The 18,375-nt window shown below is 38.9% G+C and overlaps 1 protein-coding gene across 1 annotated transcript; it reads right to left on the reverse strand.

The window, feature by feature from the left end:
• Positions 1-161: 161 nt before the first annotated feature.
• lrrc41 (leucine rich repeat containing 41) lies at positions 162-18,357 on the reverse strand. Its single transcript, XM_072273564.1, has 10 exons — positions 18,190-18,357; positions 17,159-17,245; positions 14,809-14,879; positions 9,666-11,343; positions 8,724-8,963; positions 7,591-7,755; positions 7,117-7,215; positions 3,855-3,974; positions 3,280-3,355; positions 162-788 (listed from the first exon to the last, which is right to left on the reverse strand). The coding sequence occupies exons 1-10, from the start codon at positions 18,296-18,298 to the stop codon at positions 548-550; spliced, it is 2,886 nt and encodes a 961-aa protein (XP_072129665.1). The 5' UTR covers positions 18,299-18,357; the 3' UTR covers positions 162-547.
• Positions 18,358-18,375: the final 18 nt, after the last annotated feature.

An 18,375-nucleotide genomic window follows, 5' to 3' on the forward strand; every position in this document is an offset into this window, starting at 1 on the left:
CAAAACTCATGTTAGAGATGTTTTGACTGCTGTAAAAAAGATTCCCTTGCCTTTTATGTTGAGACTCCTTGATGCCATAATTGATCAAATGTTGCTATCAGCATTTACATTAGCTACAGCAATAAATAATACACAAGCTTAGCTTGTACTTAAAAGCTTTGTCCAATGAACTTTATTATAAAACTTTATTACAATACTTAATTACTTGGAATTGTATTATCTTCACAAAACCAAGCACAAAAGGAATTAATAGTGAAACCCAAGAACAAATTGGTACATGTCAAGGCATATCAAGATGCCCTAAAACAAAATCTACTGCTAAAATTGCCTTTAGTACAAAGTACTGAGGATTTTAGGGTGGGGTTGAAAAGAAAGTCCCATTTCATTGTCTTTCTTGTCCAATATACTTAAACTGAAACAGTACCTTTAGAATGGCTTGGATTTCAAGTCAATTCAAACAAAAGTACTTCTCAACTGCAAGTATGCAAATAGTTTGCTCATAAAATTAAAAAAATCTATCTGAATAATAGTTGCTAAATTGCAATATCTACATTACACTGGAATGGTCAGCAAGTGCTTGTAATGGATCTGTAAGGGACTGTACTGTGATTACATGACATTTGTTCTTGAAGACTTCAAGTGCCTCTTGGGTAAGTGCAGGATCTCTGAAGAATAGATTCTCGCTTACATTCAGTTCCTTCAACTTTAGGCTGCCAGGCATTTCTGATTCAGCTCTCATGAGGAATGATGCAAACTCAAATAATCCATCTCCACGAATACAATTAGCACTTGGAAAAGAAAATTATAGGCTGAGATTATGAAATCTGATTTATTAAAAATGTATCAATCTTATAAATACTGTTATATAATGCAATTGGTAAAATTATTAATTGCCTCATTTTTGCTTGTAATCTCCATCAACTGCACTGCAACCCTCTTGGAATATCTGCTTGTCATCTCTACTATATTTACAATAGGGATGTATTGAATTTCTTACAGGCATAAAGTGGATTAATTCCAAGACATACGAGGTGTACAAATCAATTACTTGATTTTCTTTCTTTACCAGCTCCCATGAAATGTCCTAGATCTAAAATATTAGGTTTCTCTTTTCACAGATGCTGGTTGCAAGGTGATTTGTTTTGATAAATCTAATAAAGGTTGGATGTACATAATGAATGGTAGGGCCCTCGGGAGTACTGAGGATTACAGGGTCCTTGCTGTACAAGCCCATAGCCCCCTAAAGATAGCAGCACAGGTAGATAGTGAAAATATGTGTGACACTTCCCTTCAAATAAATAAAAAGCCCAACCATAGAAACTGCAAAAAAATAATGCAGGTCTAGAACAATTTGTTAGAGCTGGGAAAAAAGAAAGTACTAAACATAATCACCCTACCAGAGTTCTACATGTTTTTGTTCTACTTTCCCACCTTTTCTACTACCTTGTTTCCTCTTGCCCAATTCTGATCATGGATGTTGGACCTGAAATGATACCAGTTTCTCTTTCCATAGCTGTTGCCTAGTTTTTCTAGCATTATTTGTTTTAAATCATAAAATAAAAACAAGTTCTGCCTACAGTTGAAACTTTGTGACGTATACAAAATTGAGGGCATAGATTGAGTAGATAGTAGGAAACTTTTCCAACAGCAGAGATGCCTATAACCAGAAGTTACAGTTTAGGGTAAAGTGCAAGGTTTACAGACATCTGAGGAAGAATTTTTCCTCCCATATGTTGGTAGATTTCTAAATGTATGCTTGAGGGGATAGTGGAAGCAGTTACTCTCATAGCACTTTAAAAAATATCTGGGTGAGTATTTGAATTGCTATGGCATAGAAGGTATCAGATTTAAGTGCTGATCAATAGGATTAATATACAAGGGCAAGCACATGGTGGGCTTTGTGCTGGATAACTGGCAAATTCAACAAAATTGGGTAAATAGTTTCTTACTCCAAAACTAGCAAAATTTTAAGTCTAGGAGATATTTTATCCTCAAGTCTAACCACTGGAATATCAAGAGAAGTGACAGAAATCTCCCAAAAAGATACAATATAACCAATTGAATGATACAAAATGTAGATTTGGTTGAATAAAAAAATGTAAGGCCAGTAAGAAAGGCTTTTAAAGATAACATCCTATCTAAGGTGTCAACAGAACAGTTATCCTTTAATACCCAAATCTCTCACACTCACTGTGACACTAAACAGGTACTATTTATTTTTGCTTACTTAAAGCAGACAGTTCCAAACAAAAAGGAAGTTTGAGAGTTGTTTGCCTAGATCTATATGGGCAGAGACAGGGTAGGGAGTCCAAAACTACTGTACAAGGCATAAGATTAGGATGAAACATAGAAAACCTACAGAACAATACAGGCCTTTTGGCCCACAATGCTGTGCCAAACATGCACTTTAGAAATTATCCAGGGTTACCCATAGCCCTCTGTTTTTCTCTCTATGTACCTATCCAGGAGTTCCTATTGTATCCGCCTCCACCACAGTCGCTGGCAGCCCATTCCAAGCATTCACCACTCTCGGCATAAAAAACTTCCTCCGACATCTCTCTGCCAACTTCCAAGCACCTTAAAACTGTGCCCTCTCGTATTAGCCATTTCAGCCCTGGGGGAAAGCCTCTCATCATCTTATACACGCCTATCAGGTCACCTCTCATCCTCTGTCACTCCAAGGAGAAAAGGCCAAGTTCACTCAACCTATTCTCGTAAGGCATGCTCCCCAATCGAGGCAACATCCTTATAAATCTGCTCTGCAACCTTTCTATAGTTTCCACATCCTTCCATGAGAGGGCAAAGATTTAAAAGGGACAACATTTTCCAAACAGAGGGTGCTGATTCTATGGATTAAGTTACCAGGGGAGATGGTGAAGGCAGATACAATAGTATAAATTAAGAAGCACTAGGAGGGTGAGGATTAGAGGAATATATGTTGAAATTGGGACTAGCTAGGGTGGCATCATAATCGTATGGACTGCTTGGGTTGAAAGTTCTGTTTCCAAGCTGTGTTGCTCTAATCTATAAGGGGAAATTCTGAACTGGTAATACACAAGATGTTAGCTTTAATTGATAATATAAAGCAAATTTTACTGCTAGTTTCCGTAATAGTGACCATTTGGGCAATCCAAGTAGAGGTTAAGAAAAATCCTAATTTTGAAATTTGAGCATGCTATTGCCAAATTCATGCCGTTGTTGACCAGCTGGTTAAAAACTCACCATCTCCTCAGTCAGAGAATACTGGTTCTGGAATGAACAAATTTAAAACATGATTACCTCACATTCAGACAGGAGATACAGGATAAAGAATCTTCAGTAAAAAGTTTTGCCAGCAACAGCAGACCTTTGTTTCCTAATTAGAAAAAGCATAACATGTTATGTATTTTTGAATGGTTGCAATATCAAATCACTTTTATCCTTTCTAAACAATAAAGTGCATGTTTTTACATCAACTTTTTGATACAAGATATGGCTGTGGACTCCAAATTGGAAAAATATGGAACATTAAGATTAAGACAATAATTTTCCCTGTGAAAAGCAAGCAAAGCTCATTTGCCTATCTTGGCAGTTAATAACTGCCACTATGTTAAATTATGTCACAATATTTAAACATATGTTTATAGGATCCTTGTACAGCAAAGCCTAATTAGCAGAATCAAAGCAATATATTTTATGAATTATTCTTAAAAATATGTTTAAAATATATAAACCACATTCCTACTGGCACAACCATGTATGCAGCACAATTAATGAGTGGATTTTTTTTGTAAACAGGTGAAATTACAAATTTATAAAAGCAGAACTACACTAACAATTGTGTATTGACAATAAAAATAAAGGAATATACCAACCTAATCGATTTGCAGGCAAAGATAATACTCTGAGGAATTGGTTTTGCTTCAGTGCATTAACAATTTCAGACACTCTTTCCATGTGGTTTTCAAACAGCCGGCAATTTTCCAAAGTTAACCCTGTGAATATGAAGAGAAAATGTACATTTAGGCTTAGCTTAAGGAGTCATATGTGTCTGTAATTCATGAAGTATTAATACATCAAGGAAAAGGTACATTAATATACTGTATACCTATCAAGGTATCACAAATACTTTACAGATTGAAATACACCCACTTTTTAAACAAAGGCTTATGTAAATTTGCAAACAAGAGGATGAGAGGTGAAATAACTAGTAATAAGATAAAGGAGTATTTACTTATCTAGTGAAGGCTTGAATATAATTATTGGCCAGAAAATTACCCAATGTATTCTTCAATTAAAGACTTCAGTTAATCTTAAGGGACACACAATGCCTTGGTTTCAAGTTTCATTTAAAATTCGAGAAAAGAAGAATTACCTCTGAGTTATCAGTTTTAACTGATCATATCTTTTAGCTTTCAGAAGGAAAACTTTTTTTAAATGTGCACAACAGGGTCAAGAGAAAGAAAATAACCAATGTGATGACAGATGTTACAGTAGTATTTATCATTCCACATTAGGATAATACTACTACTAAAAACAGTGTACACTTATTACTGATACATACAGTGGCATGCAAAAGTTTGGGCACCCCTGGTCAAAATTTCTGTTACTATGAATAGCTAAGCGAGTAAAAGATGACCTGATTTCCAAAAGGCATAAAATTAAAGATGACATATTTCTTTAATATTTTAAGCAGGATTACTTTTTTATTTCCATCTTTTACAGTTTCAAAATAACAGAAAAGGGCCTGAAGCAAAAGTTTGGGCACCCTGCATGGTCAGTATACACTCCCTTTGGTAAGTATCACAGCTTGTAAATGCTTTCTGTAGCCAGCTAAGAGTCTTCCAATTCTTGTTTGGGGGATTTTCGCACATTCTTCCTTGCAAAAGGCTTCTAGTTCTGTGAGATTCTTGGGCCATCTTGCATGCCCTGCTCTTTTGAGGTCTGTCCACAGATTTTCCATGATGTTTAGGTCGGGGGACTATGAGGGCCATGGCAAAACCTTCAGCTTGCGCCTCTTGAAGTAGTCCATTGTGGATTCTGAGGTGTGTTTAGGATCATTATCCTGTTGTAGAAGCCATCCTGTTGTAGAAGCCATCCTCTTTTCAAATTCAGCTTTTTTTTTTACAGAGGGGGTGATTGTAGGCCGTATCTCAGGTAATGATGAGCTTGAGTACAGAGAGGAAATTAAGAACCTGGTAGCATGGTGCGAAGACAATAACCTATCCCTCAACGTCAGCAAGACAAAGGAATTGGTTGTTGACTTCAGAAGGAGTAGCTGACCGCACGACCCAATTTACATCAGTGGTGCGCAAGTGGAACAGGTCAAAAGCTTTAAGTTCCTCGGGGTCAATATCACAAATGACCTGACTTGGTCCAACTAAGCACAGTTCACAGCCAAGAAGGCCCACCAGCGCCTTTACTTCCTGAGAAAGCTAAAGAAATTTGGCCTGTCCCCTAAAACCCTCACTAATTTTTATAGATGCACCGTAGAAAGCATTCTTCTAGGGTGCATCACAACCTGGTACGGAAGTTATCCTGTCCAAGACCGAAAGAAGCTGCAGAAGATCGTGAACACGGCACAGCACATCACACAAACCAATCTTCCGTCCTTGGACTCACTTTACACCGCACGCTGTCGGAGCAGTGCTGCCAGGATAATCAGACACAACCCACCCAGCCAACACACTTTTTGTTTCTCTCCCCACCGGGAGAAGGCTCAGGAGCTTGAAGACTCATACGGTCAGATTTGGGAACAGCCTCTTTCCAACTGTGATAAGACTGCTGAACGGATCCTGACCCAGACCCGGCCGTACCCTCCAAATATCCGGACCTGCCTCTCGGTTTTTTTTTTTTGCACTACCTTACTTCCCATTTTTCTATTTTCTATTTATGATTTATAATTTAAATTTTTAATATTTACTAATTTGTACTATTTTTAATATTTAATATTTGTAATCCAGGGAGCAGGAAGCACAGAATCAAATGTCGCTATGATGATTGTACGTTCTAGTATCACTTGTTTGGCGACAATAAAGTATAAAGTTTGCATCCAGAATTTGCTGGTATTTAATTGAATTCATTCTTCCCTCTACCAGTGAAATATTCCCTGTGTCACTGGCTGCAACGTAAGCCCAAAGCATGATCGATCGATTAACAGTTGGAGAAGTGTTCTTTTCCTGGAATTCTGCACCCCGTTTTTCCCCCAAACATACCCTTGTTCATTGCAGCCAAAAAGTTCTATATTAACTCCATCAGTCCACAGGACTTGTTTCCAAAATGCATCAGGCTTGTTTAGATGTTCCTTTGCAAACTTCTGACGCTGAATTTTGTGGTGAGGGCGCAGGAAAGGTTTTCTTCTGATGACTCTTCCATGAAGGTCATATTTGTGCAGGTGTCACTGCACAGTAGAACAGTGCACCACCACTCCAGAGTCTGCTAAATCTTCCTGAAGGTCTTTTGCAGTCAAATGGGGGTTTTGATTTGCCTTTCTAGCAATCCAACAAGCAGTTCTCTCGGAAAGTTTTCTTGGTCTTCCAGACCTCAACTTGACCTCCACCGTTCCTGTTAACTGCCATTTCTTAATTACATTACGAACTGAGGAAACGGCTACCTGAAAATGCTTTGCTATCTTCTTATAGTCTTCTCCTGCCTTGTGGGCATCATTTATTTTAATTTTCAGAGTGCTAGGCAGCTGCTGAGAGGAGCCCATGGCTGCTGATTTGAGGAGTCAGGGTATTTATAAAGCTTTGAAATTTGCACCACCTGGCCATTCCTAACAATGACTGTGAACAAGCCATCGCCCTAACAAGCTAGTTAAGGTCTGAGACCTTGGTAAAAGTTACCTGAGAGCTCAAATCTCTTGGGGTGCCCAAACTTTTGCATGGTGCTCCTTTTTTCACTCTAAAATTGTACAAAACAAAAATAATACACTAATCTTGCTTAAAATGTTGAAAAAATGTTTCATCTTTAACTTTATGACTTTTGGAGATCAGTTCATCTTTTACTCGCTTAGCTATTCACAGTAACAGAAATTTTTACCAAGGGTGCCCAAGCCTTTGCAGGCTACTGTATATATTCTTCACTCACAAAAGCTATCCAAAATTTTTGTCCAGGAACGTCAGTACCACATCTCACCTTTGAAAGGAGCATTGCGCAACAGATCTAGAACTTCCTTAAAGCAAACAGCAAGGTTGACATCTTCTATGGTAATCCATTCTAACATAGGGAGAGAGACTAGGAGCAAAATTATCATTTCATTATGTTAAGGTGTTTTACAAACAAGGAAATATGGTGTGGGCAGAGCTTCTCTTTTTGAACTCTCACCAATAATATGAGAATATTAAACATGAGAACCTGAAGTCATTAGAATTCCAAGTAACTGATCATACCAGGTAGAAGTAAGAAATTAACAAACTATGTGTTAAAGTGTTTCATTGTCAATATATTATTACAGGGTGCATGAGACGGATCGCTTTAGTGCATTTTTACTTCCTGTGTGACATACAGAAAATTTGTGATTATGGTTAAGACAAGTTAAATTTCATAGGGAGACATACATCATTATATGAAAATTACTTTCGACAAACATCAGAGTACATTACCACGCACATGTAGTTACATGTAGCAATTTGCCAAGTTGCTCAGGTGGACTGAATGATGCCTTGTGCAGATTCAGACGTTTGAGGAATTTCAGTTCTTTTAAAACAGTGAGCAGCATGTCAACTTGCAGAGGCACATTTGTGCAACTCAGACTCAAATCCTTCAGGCAACTACCTGCAAAAACAAATCAAGATTTAGAAAAGACTTTAAAAGAAAACATCCAAATCAATATATCTTTACAGCTAGAAGTTATAAAGCAATTTTATAATACCCAAGTCTGCTAACCAGGAATAGTTAACCAAAGTTCTATCACCACTTTACTTCCACAGAAGCCAAACACCAACACACACCAATAACCACCCGGAATCAATGCTTTACACCCAGCCATTATTCCAAATTCTTCCCGCTAACTTTAAAAAAAAAAATCAAGATCGGGATCAGGAATAATCACCTAGTCCCAAGCCTGCTCCACCATTCAATGGCTGATCTGACCAGAACCTGAACTCTGCATTCTCACTTACCTAAAATAACACATTCCCCTCTTTGCTCATCATGAATCTATTGACCTAATCTTAACAATGTATAAAATTTACTTTCTACTATCCTTTGATAAAGAAACTTTCAAAGACTCATGACACTGAACAAAAAAACATTGCTTCATCTGTTTTAAACCTTTCTTTTTAGAAGAAACAATGACTCTTTTTCCATGTTCTCCCATCAGAGGAAACTCCTCTCTGCATTCATCATTAGAATAAATGCCATTTAGGATTTTGTATTTTTCAACCAAGCTGCCTTTCAATCTTCTAAACTCCAGTGAATACAAGCTAAGCCTTATCATCTTTTCCTTGTAAGACAACCTGTCCATTTTAGAGCTGACGGTCTTTGTCTTCACCCAAAAAAGAGCCTCCTTTCCCTCTTCCTGTAATTGATTATAACTGAATTATACCTCCAAAGTTTTCTAACTGAGTTGAAAGACTGAAGAGTTTCTGTTTACATTCCAATCTTACACTGCTGTTATCAAACAGCTTTCTTGACAATCTTCTGAATCCTAAATACAATTTCACAATCACAATGATCAAACCTTTCTCCCAATCATCCTGAAGGTAATGTGAAGTAAATCAATACAACTGAAAATTACCCACCTGCTATTTCTGGAGTATCGATCAATAGCTGGTTTTCTAATGACTCATTTTGAATTTCTAACAGGAATCTCAAATGGAATGTTTGAAGATGAGGGAAGATGCCAATTATAATTTTCAATAGTTTTACCAGGGGGAGGTGTAGAATATCATCTTTTAATACAAGAGTGGAAAGACAACTGCTGTGGCAACAGGAGAGAACATAGAGTCCTTTGAGGATCAGAAAAATGGCAGGACCCAGGCCTAAAAGCAAGAGAAATAACTAAGTGACAAATGGATCTTTTTAAAACCTTATAGCATGTATCTAAACACTATTTTATTGCTAATTTTTGTGAAATATTTTGGCTAAATCAACACCAGCTTACCATCAGGTTATAAGGTTGATTGAGGCTTAGTTACAAAAGAATCACTTGACCTAATTGAACTTGGGAATGGTTAGACACAGAAAATGCATTGATAACTTTTCCTCAAAAACTCACTGGGCTTATTAAAACAGCAAAATTACTTAATGGGATTAGACAAAAATAACTAATGCTGGATTCTTTATATCCGGAGAAAACTGAAAAATAGTCATGGCAATGTTCACACACTAATTTGACAGCATTTATCATAAATTGACAAAATTGTAAGATACTTCCAAGAGAATTGTAAATCTGGTAGAAAAGATCTAGTGGTGTTCAAAACTTGAACTAGATTCCTATTCTTTTTTTTTCCTGTTTTAATGCAAGTGTTGGGGAGAAGTTACAAAATAACCTTTTACAGTGGCATGATTATTGGTTGTGCTTATAAACCAAATACAAAACTTCACCTATTTTGTCACACACATAATGCAGCTAAATAAAAATACTTAATCATGTTTGAGTTTTCTGCTGAAGCTCAGAATGAACTATAGTTGCAAATTATGTAAGAGCTTTTATTTCTTCTTTACAAACGTCCCAGACTAACCATTATATTCCAAAACCAGTTTCTGGAGGGAAACCCATGAACTGAGCAACCTGGATAGCATCACAGCAGAACCGTAGGACAATGAGACCGACGTAATTTCCAACACCGACACACTCCTCACATACAGCTCAGGAGAAGGAGGAAGTGTTTCATTGGCTTGCTCTTCCCCAGTAAAACCAAGATCACTCTGTCCCATTAGGCTGTCACTGTCTTCATCAGTGTCTGATGTGTTTTGTGCAGAGTTAGCTTTATTTTTACCTAACATAAATATATAGTCATAGATGTCTCCTTGTTTCTCAAACTCTTCAGATAACCTTTGATTTGTCTTTGGTTTTTCTGCTGACTTAAAGTTACATACATCTGTGAGTCGTAGCTTTTTATTTGTATAACATGGAGACAAATGTTCTGAGGGAAGAGTGCTTTGATGGAAAACATACAATTCAGCTGAAGTTCCATTGCGTGCATTTGTTCCAAATTCTCCAAAGCTCTTACTTGGAGAATGTGGCTCTTCTGAAGAAGAATCTTCTCGTACAATTACAGAGTTGCATTTTTGAAAGATATTTGCATATTTACAACACACTAACTTTTCTAAAGTCCGAGTGACAGTACCGTAAGTCTTTGGTTCTTTATATGTCCTGCTTTCAGCTTCATGGAAACAGCTTGCACTCTCTTCAGGAGCGCTGTGATGTGGTTCAGAATACTCAGTTTCTTCCATAACTCTATGATATGTAGGATACAACTGCCCTTTAATAATCTGTTGCCCACTGCCACAATTGCTTTCACAAGTCTTGTTGGAATGACATGTGGGATCATACAGACCATGTGGTACAGAACAGTGTGCTCCTGCCAATGTTCTGCCATTACCTTCTGAAAAAAGCTTTACATTTGAAACAATACTGTGTGCATCATGATTCCTCAATGGACCATACATCCTGAGACAGGATTTGCATTTTTTAGGATGAGTCTTGCATGTATTATAACTGTTAGACTCATCTGCCAACCCAACATCTCCATGTGTTATTTCTTTGTAGGTTACATGATGTGAACTTGGAGAAATCAGATCATCAGAAATAATATTGATAGCTGCAGACATGACTTTCTTTGCTCCATTGTCGTCAGTAGTACCAAATCTCCTGTCAGATAAAGCAGTCTTTCCAGCTTCCTGCTGGTAAAAATCCAATGTATTTCCCTGATCTGTTGGATACTTTGCTTTAATGTTCATCTTTAGCCTATCCTCATCACAACAATCAACACACTGATGTTCTCTCTTTCCTGCATGCCACAGTCCTGCACTTGTCTTCAGTAGGAGGGCCAGTAATTCAGGATGGGGTTCATTCCAGTGTGACAATGCCAGCTCCTTCACAATTCCATGGTGAATGAGACTATGAAGCAAAGTTAACAGCGAATGTTGCAACATTTGATCCACAGAACGTAGATGTTGAAACACCAGCTTGTGCACTGTACATGCCAAACGCCTACAAATGCTTGGATTATCAGCAAGTTCTTTCACTCCTTGCAGCTTGTTGCGTATGACCAGCTTGCTAACATGTCGGGAAGCAAGAATTAATGCCGATGAACGAGAATTATATAATCGCCTGTCACTCAAAGTATCCAATGTTCCCCACAAAACACCATGAAAGAATGTTTGCAAGAATTTTTGCCTCCAATTAACAGGTTCCTGTAGTAATGAAGAAAAGACAGGTCAATACACAGGAGCAATAGGTCACCATGACATTTCTAGAATCATCTCGAACATTCTTAAGAATCACATTTAATATTATTTTCTCTACTCTTAACTAGGAACTTATGTTTCACAATTTTTTTATTGAGCATATTGGTTATTTATCAGTCTTCATTTACAGTTTTTCATAAATACTTCTTTTTTTTTAAATTGTCCTGTAAATGGCTTTGAGAAAATGAATCCCAAGGTAGTAAATGGTACCATATACATACGACGATAATAAATAACTCTGACTTTGTTAGTGCCCTTAGTAATACCACAGAAAAATGCACCGTTTATCATGCGGGAGAATAAACTTTTAATCCACCAACTGTAACTAATAATCCATTTTTTAAAAAATATATACTGCAAGAAAACAGATCTAGTCAGCTAACATTTGAAGCAATATTACAGTAAATGAACACAGGAGCAAAGTATTACAGGAAAACCATACCGCTTCACATTAGTGCTTGCCAACTACTTAATCACGATATTTGCCAAAGGAAGCTCAGTTGATGTTAAATAAGTCAGAAATGCATAAATTTCAAATAAATTCAAAAGGCGTCAAATTTGAACCAAAAGAGTATTTTTTATATGTTCCCCAAACATGAGGAAATCTGCAGATGCTGGAATTTCAAGCAACACACGTAAAAATTGCTGGTGAACATAGCAGGCCAGGCAGGAAGACGTACAGTCGACGTTTCGGGCTGAGACCCTTCGTCAGGACTAACTGAAGGAAGATCTAGTAAGAGATTTGAAAGTGGGAGGGGGAGAGGGAGATCCGAAATGATAGGAGAAGCCAGGAGGGGGAGGGATGGAGCTAAGAGCTGGACAGTTGATTGGCAAAAGGGATATGAGAGGATATGGGACAGGAGGCTTGGGGAGAAAGAAAAGGGGGAGGGGGGGAACCAGAGGATGGGCAAGGAGTATAGTGAGAGGGACAGAGGGACAAAAAAGAGAGAGAGGAAAAAAAATTAATAATAATGATAAATAAATAACAGATGGGGTACGAAGGAGAGGTGGGGCATTAACGGAAGTTAGGGAAGTCAATGTTCATGCCACCAGGTTGGAGGCTACCCAGACGGAATATAAGGTGTTGTTCCTCCAACCTGAGTGTGGCTTCATCATGACAGTAGAGGCGGCCGTGGATAGACATATCAGAATGGGAATGGGACGTGGAATTAAAATGTGTGGCCACTGGGAGATCCTGCTTTCTCTGGCGGACAGAAAGTAGGTGTTCAGCGAAACGGTCTCCCAGCCTGCATCGGGTCTCGCCAATATATAGAAGGCCACATCGGGAGCACCGGACACAGTAGATCACCCCAGCCGACTCACAGGTGAAGTGTCGTCTCACCGAGAAGGACTGTCTGGGGCCTTGAATGGTGGTAAGGGAGGAAGTGTAAGGGCATGTGTAGCCCTTGTTCCACTTACAAGGATAAGTGCCGGGAGGGAGATCGGTGGGAAGGGATGGGGGACAAATGGACAAGGGAGTCGCATAGGGAGCGATCCCTGTGGAAAGTGGAGGGGGGTGGGGGGAGGGAAAGATGTGCTTAGTGGTGGGATCTCATTGGAGGTGGTGGAAGTTACAGAGAACTATATTTTGGACGCGGAGGCTGGTGGGGTGGTAGGTGAGGACAAGGGGAACCCTATTTCTAGTGGGGTGGCGGGAGGATGGGGTGAGAGTAAATGTGTGTGAAATGGGAGAGATGCGTTTGAGAGCAGAGTTGACGGTGGACGAAGGGAAGTCCCTTTCATTAAAAAAGGGCATCTCCTTCGTCCTGGAATGAAAAGCCTCATCCTGAGAGCAGATGCGGCAGAGACGGAGGAATTGCGAGAAGGGGATGGCATTTTTGCAAGAGACAGGGTGAGAAGAGGAATAGTCCAGGTAGCTGTGAGAGTCCGTAGGCTTATAGTAGGCATCAGTAGATAAGCTGTCTCCAGAGAGAGAGAGACAGAAAGATCAAGAAAGGGGAGGGAGGTGTCAGAAATGGACCAGGTAAACTTGAGGGCAGGGTGAAAGTTGGAGGCAAAGTTAATGAAGTCAACAAGCTCAGCATGTGTACAGGAAGTAGTGCCAATGCCGTCGTCGATATAGCGAAGGAAAAGTGGGGGACAGATACCAGTATAGGCTTGGAACATGGATTGTTCCACAAAGCCAACAAAAAGGCAGGCATAGCTGGGACCCATACGGGTGCCCATAGCTACACCTTTAGTTTGGAGGAAGTGGGAGGAGCCAAAGGAGAAATTATTAATAGTAAAGACTAATTTCGCTAGACGGAGCAGAGTGGTGGTAGAGGGGAACTGGTTAGGTCTGGAATCTTAAAAAGCGGAGAGCTTTGAGACCTTCCTGGTGGGGGATGGAAGTATATAGGGACTGGACATCCATGGTGAAAACAAAGCGGTGGGAGCCAGATCCTCTCATATCCCTTTTGCCAATCAACTTTCCAGCTCTTAGCTCCATCCCGCACCCTCCTGTCTTCTCCTATCATTTCGGATCTCCCCCTCCCCCTTTCAAACCTCTTACTATCTCTTCTTTCAGTTAGTCCTGATGAAGGGTCTTGGCCCGAAACGTCGACTGTACCTCTTCCTATAGATGCTGCCCGGCCTGCTGCATTCACCAGCAATTTTTATGTGTGTTGCTTTTTTATGTTCCTACTTGGAATCAGCAGATTAGTGTACGTTTGTCATTACATACCCAGGTGAAGACCCAAGTAAAAGTTGTTCATTTTTGTTTAATACTGAAAGCTACCATTTCAGGTAACTTCCTTGCTGTCTATATCAGTGTCCAGCGTGTTTGAGTTCTTTTCAAGCTTTTTTCCACCTGTATGCATAGAGAACATGCCCAGTGTGACCTGCTGGGCATGTCCAGCTCCAAATTCCTTGGTCTGTTTTCACTCTTTAACTTCTGCCATTCGCTCACGGATCATATACACTTCATTGATCAAATACATTGTTTGTAGCTTTTTCCACCATGGTCATTCCTGCTTTACTCTATCACAGACACTTTCCTAAACCCCACCCACCCTGCAGTTTAATAAGTCCCCTTTGTCTCTTTCTCAATTATGACAGGAGATCTTCAACCAGAAGTGTTACCCGTTTCTCTCTCTACAAGCGTGACCTGACCTGCTTAGTATATCCAGCACTCTTTTTATTTTAATAAATATTTTAAGCTTCTATACATTCTAGTGAATTTAATTCAATGACAGACTGAATGCAAATTAAAACTATGCTATGGCTTTTCATTGATAGCAATAAATTGTGTTGCAGTTTATGTTTCCACAAAATTGGCAAATATAATAACTATGATTCTAATTATTGGTTGTATTGAATTCCCTAATTTTTGCTTCAAATATTTATTAAAAATCGTAAAGAATTGTAAAAATTGCCTAAAAACATTGACAGGGCCAGAGTGGATCAACTTACTATTTTAGCTTTAGGATTTGTTCCTATCACATCCTTCCAAATCTGAAGCCAAAAAGCCTGAGTAGAAATACCTAGAAAATATAAAAAGTAGACAAATTGAGATATTAATATTGAAAGCTGGAATGTAGCAGTAAGTCCATTTGAGGGGGCTAGATTGCAGCAAAGTACCAGCACACCAAAAGAAAGGAAAAGAGAAGAAAATAAACAAGCAGGGCATCAAAATTTATCAGAAGTAACCACCTGGCTCCATGGTGCGTGTGGGTGACCCACATGTTATGGAGCAGTTGCATTTTCAGAAAACAGGCTTAATCATAATTTTCTGTAACACAAAGCTGCTATATCAGCGCATGCACCAAGAAACACGTGTTGAAAAGAAATTAATTTTATTTTGGTTTATTCAATCATCAGGCTATTGAACAAAAGAGGACAACTATACTCATCTATTTCTGGTGTTCCCGCAACCAATGACCTTGCTTCAAACACTTTATCTTGTTATTTTATGCTCTCGTTATTTATTGCTATTTATTTATATATTTGCATTTGCAAAATTTGTTGCCTTCTATGTTCTTGCTCTTCCATAGATCCTGTTTATAGTTACTGTTCCAGAGATTTGCTAAATGTGCCTCTGGAAAAAGAATCTCAGGGGTGTATGTGGTGACATGCACGTACTCTGGTAATAAATTTTACTTTGAACTTTGACATTTTTCCACAATAATTCCATGAAAGCAAACTTCATTCTATATCTCAAATTTCTGCATTGTGATTTGTGAATTCTGCAATATCTGGGCAGGGGGAGGGGCAGGGGTCACCTGTATATATATTTATCCCTTGAGGTATGGGCCATCTTATGAGAAGTAGACAGTTTAGCAATGAAGAAAGACTGAATAGCTTTGGCTCTAATAAAATTGTTTTCAAGATACGAACTGCCTTTTCTGAAATTGTGGAGATGGGATAAACATGCGTTAGCTTCAATCTGTCAGAATAAAGGTGGCATTCTGCTCACAAACTTCTATGTAATGACTATTATGCTGATTTCACAAGATTTTTACTCAAGAATGCAAACAAAACACCATTCTGCATTCACATTATGAGCCAATAATATACAAGAAAAATCAGTTATTTATTTCATGACTATGACAAAGAAAAAATAAACTGCAAAACAACGGACAATTCCCAGCTCCTCCTCAAACCATACCTGCAAGGTTTGAACCATAGGGAGGTGGGATCGCATCTCATCTAATAGTAGTCAACTAAATATTTATCATGAGTATTCAGGAAAAGGCCTGAAACACAAATATAAGTGCTAACATATTTTGTCTCTCAACACTCCCTTATTCTTATATTAACCTTCTAATCTTCTGATCTTCATAAAACTCTGGTTAGGTCATGTCTGAAGTTGTGCATTCAGCTTTCTGGTCTCTCCATAATAGGAAGGATGCAAAGGTTTTGCAGGAGGTGCAAAAGAGCTTTCCCAGGATGCTGCCTGGATTAGAGGGAACATGCCATGAAGAGAAGTTTGCCAAACCTGGGTTGTTTTCTTTGGAACAGAAGAAGATGAGGGGAGACCTGAAAAAAGTTTATAGGATTATGAAAGGCATAGATAGACAGCCGGTATCTTTCTTCCCAGGGTCAAAATGTCTAATACTAGAGGGTGTGCATTTGAGATAAGTTCAAAGGAGATAGGCAGAGCAAGTTCTATTTAAACAGAGAGGTGAGTGCCTGGAATGCACTGCCAGCAGTGGTAGCGGCAGCAATTATGGTAGATGCGTTCAAGGAGGTGTCAGATAGGCACGTGAATGTGTAGAAAATGGAGGGACATGGAGGTTGCAAACACAAGAAAATCTGCAGATACTAGAAATCCAAGCAACATGCACAAGATGCTGGAGGAAATCGGCAGGCCAGGCAGCATCTATGGAAAAAAGCAAACAGTTGACATTTTGTGCCAAGACCCTTAATCAGGATTGATTAGCCTACCCATGCCGAACAAGATGTCAACATATGCTCATTCCACTTGCTTGATTTTGGCCCATATCCGTCTAAACTTTACTATCCATATACCAGTCCAAATATAATTTAAATATTGTAATTGTAGCTAATGTTATCATATCCTCTGGTAGCTCATGCCATATACCCAGTACCATCTGTACAAATAGCTTGCCCTCCAAATCCCACTTAAATCTTTCCTTGTTCACCTTAAAACCTAAGCTTTTTAATCTTAGACACCACTACCCTGCAAAAAGGTTGCATTATCTCCCCTTAACATAAAGTATATCCCAATTTGACAATTCAATTATCAATATTTTAATTTTTTTCAAAGGATGGTTTAAAGCACTCAGAACTTTAACCTTACCTTTGTTTACTGCAATCTCTTCAATCCTCTCCAGGTCATAAATGTTAAAAAAATGCAGTAGCTCCTGCAAAACTGCTGTTGGCAAATCTACACGGGAAAGATAGGATTGAAAAAAAGATTATAGATTTATTAAGCAATCAGCTGCATGCAGATCCCTCTTACATGTCCTTACCATTACTGCTCCAGTCTTCCACATTAAGGTTAGTCTATTGTTATATGCACCAAGGTGCAATAGAATTCCTTGCTTGTATGAGGCTCACAGCATAAACAGTATACATGGTGATAATAAACACAACAATAAATAGTGACGAGCACAAAACAACAGAATGTTGCAAAGTACAACAGAATGATGCCAAGGACTATTCTTGGCTTCCTTCTGTTTCTCATTTTCATGGTTCACCCTAGCATCATCCAAAGTCTCCATATATGCGGCCATCATCCACCTCTCTTATTGCCATCTTTAGTAAACCTTCCACTTTCTTTACGAGTTGTCAGAATTGTCCAATACCAGCAATAAAACAGCAGAAACCTTTTTCAACTAATACCTCGTAATACAAAAGCTATTGCTTTCTATCCCTACCATAAATCTACACCCTAATTACCGGCTTTATTCTTTCGCCAACAGGCCCAACCTCAAAACCACATATTGCTCCAAAAGCTCCAAAATGAATATTCACTGAGTGCATCTCTCTATCACATGACTCCAGCTGTCTCAGTTCAACTACTACTGAATATCCCAGTCAAATATGTATCATAACAATCTTGCCTGAGCTTTCTAAGACATGACATCTAAGCTGTTGTTCCTAAAAAAACATCTACTTAAATCCACCCCGACAATAGAAGAGACAGTCATCCTCCGTGGCCGAGTGCCAATAAACAAATCGTAATGCAAGATTTGTTTTTGCTGTCGTGGCTTGGACCTGAATGTTCTTCGGACCAAAGAACAGATTAATGAAGTTCACCTGCAATTTGTACAAAGAAGCCGGTATTCAGAAGCGGTGTTGCAGCAATTATAGCATCATGTCTCTTACCACACATCGCCGGCTCCAGCCTGGTCACGTTCTCACTAATATTCCTGGCACAGAGCGTGAATAAGGTGGGCACATCGCAGCTCATTTCGCCGCAACTTCTCGACCCCATTATCCGCCCGTGAGACAAATCCCCCGCTGCCTTGCCGCCACCTTGAGGAGGTCAATATTAGGCCGACCTTCCTTGAC

The sequence above is a fragment of the Mobula birostris genome, chromosome 12 (assembly GCF_030028105.1).
Source record: "Mobula birostris isolate sMobBir1 chromosome 12, sMobBir1.hap1, whole genome shotgun sequence".
Taxonomy (NCBI): Eukaryota; Metazoa; Chordata; class Chondrichthyes; order Myliobatiformes; family Myliobatidae; genus Mobula; species Mobula birostris.

What these genes read in the sequence shown, in the direction of transcription:
- lrrc41 (XM_072273564.1), bottom strand. Translation starts at nt 18,298, where the DNA reads ATGGGGTCGAGAAGTTGCGGCGAAATGAGCTGCGATGTGCCCACCTTA. An exon ending in ACTGGTTTTGGAATATAATG is followed by an intron (nt 8,964 to 9,665) that starts GTTAGTCTGGGA and finishes TCTTGCTTTTAG; the next exon opens with GCCTGGGTCCTGCCATTTTT. An exon ending in TTTGCCTGCAAATCGATTAG is followed by an intron (nt 3,356 to 3,854) that starts GTTGGTATATTC and finishes TTTTCTAATTAG; the next exon opens with GAAACAAAGGTCTGCTGTTG.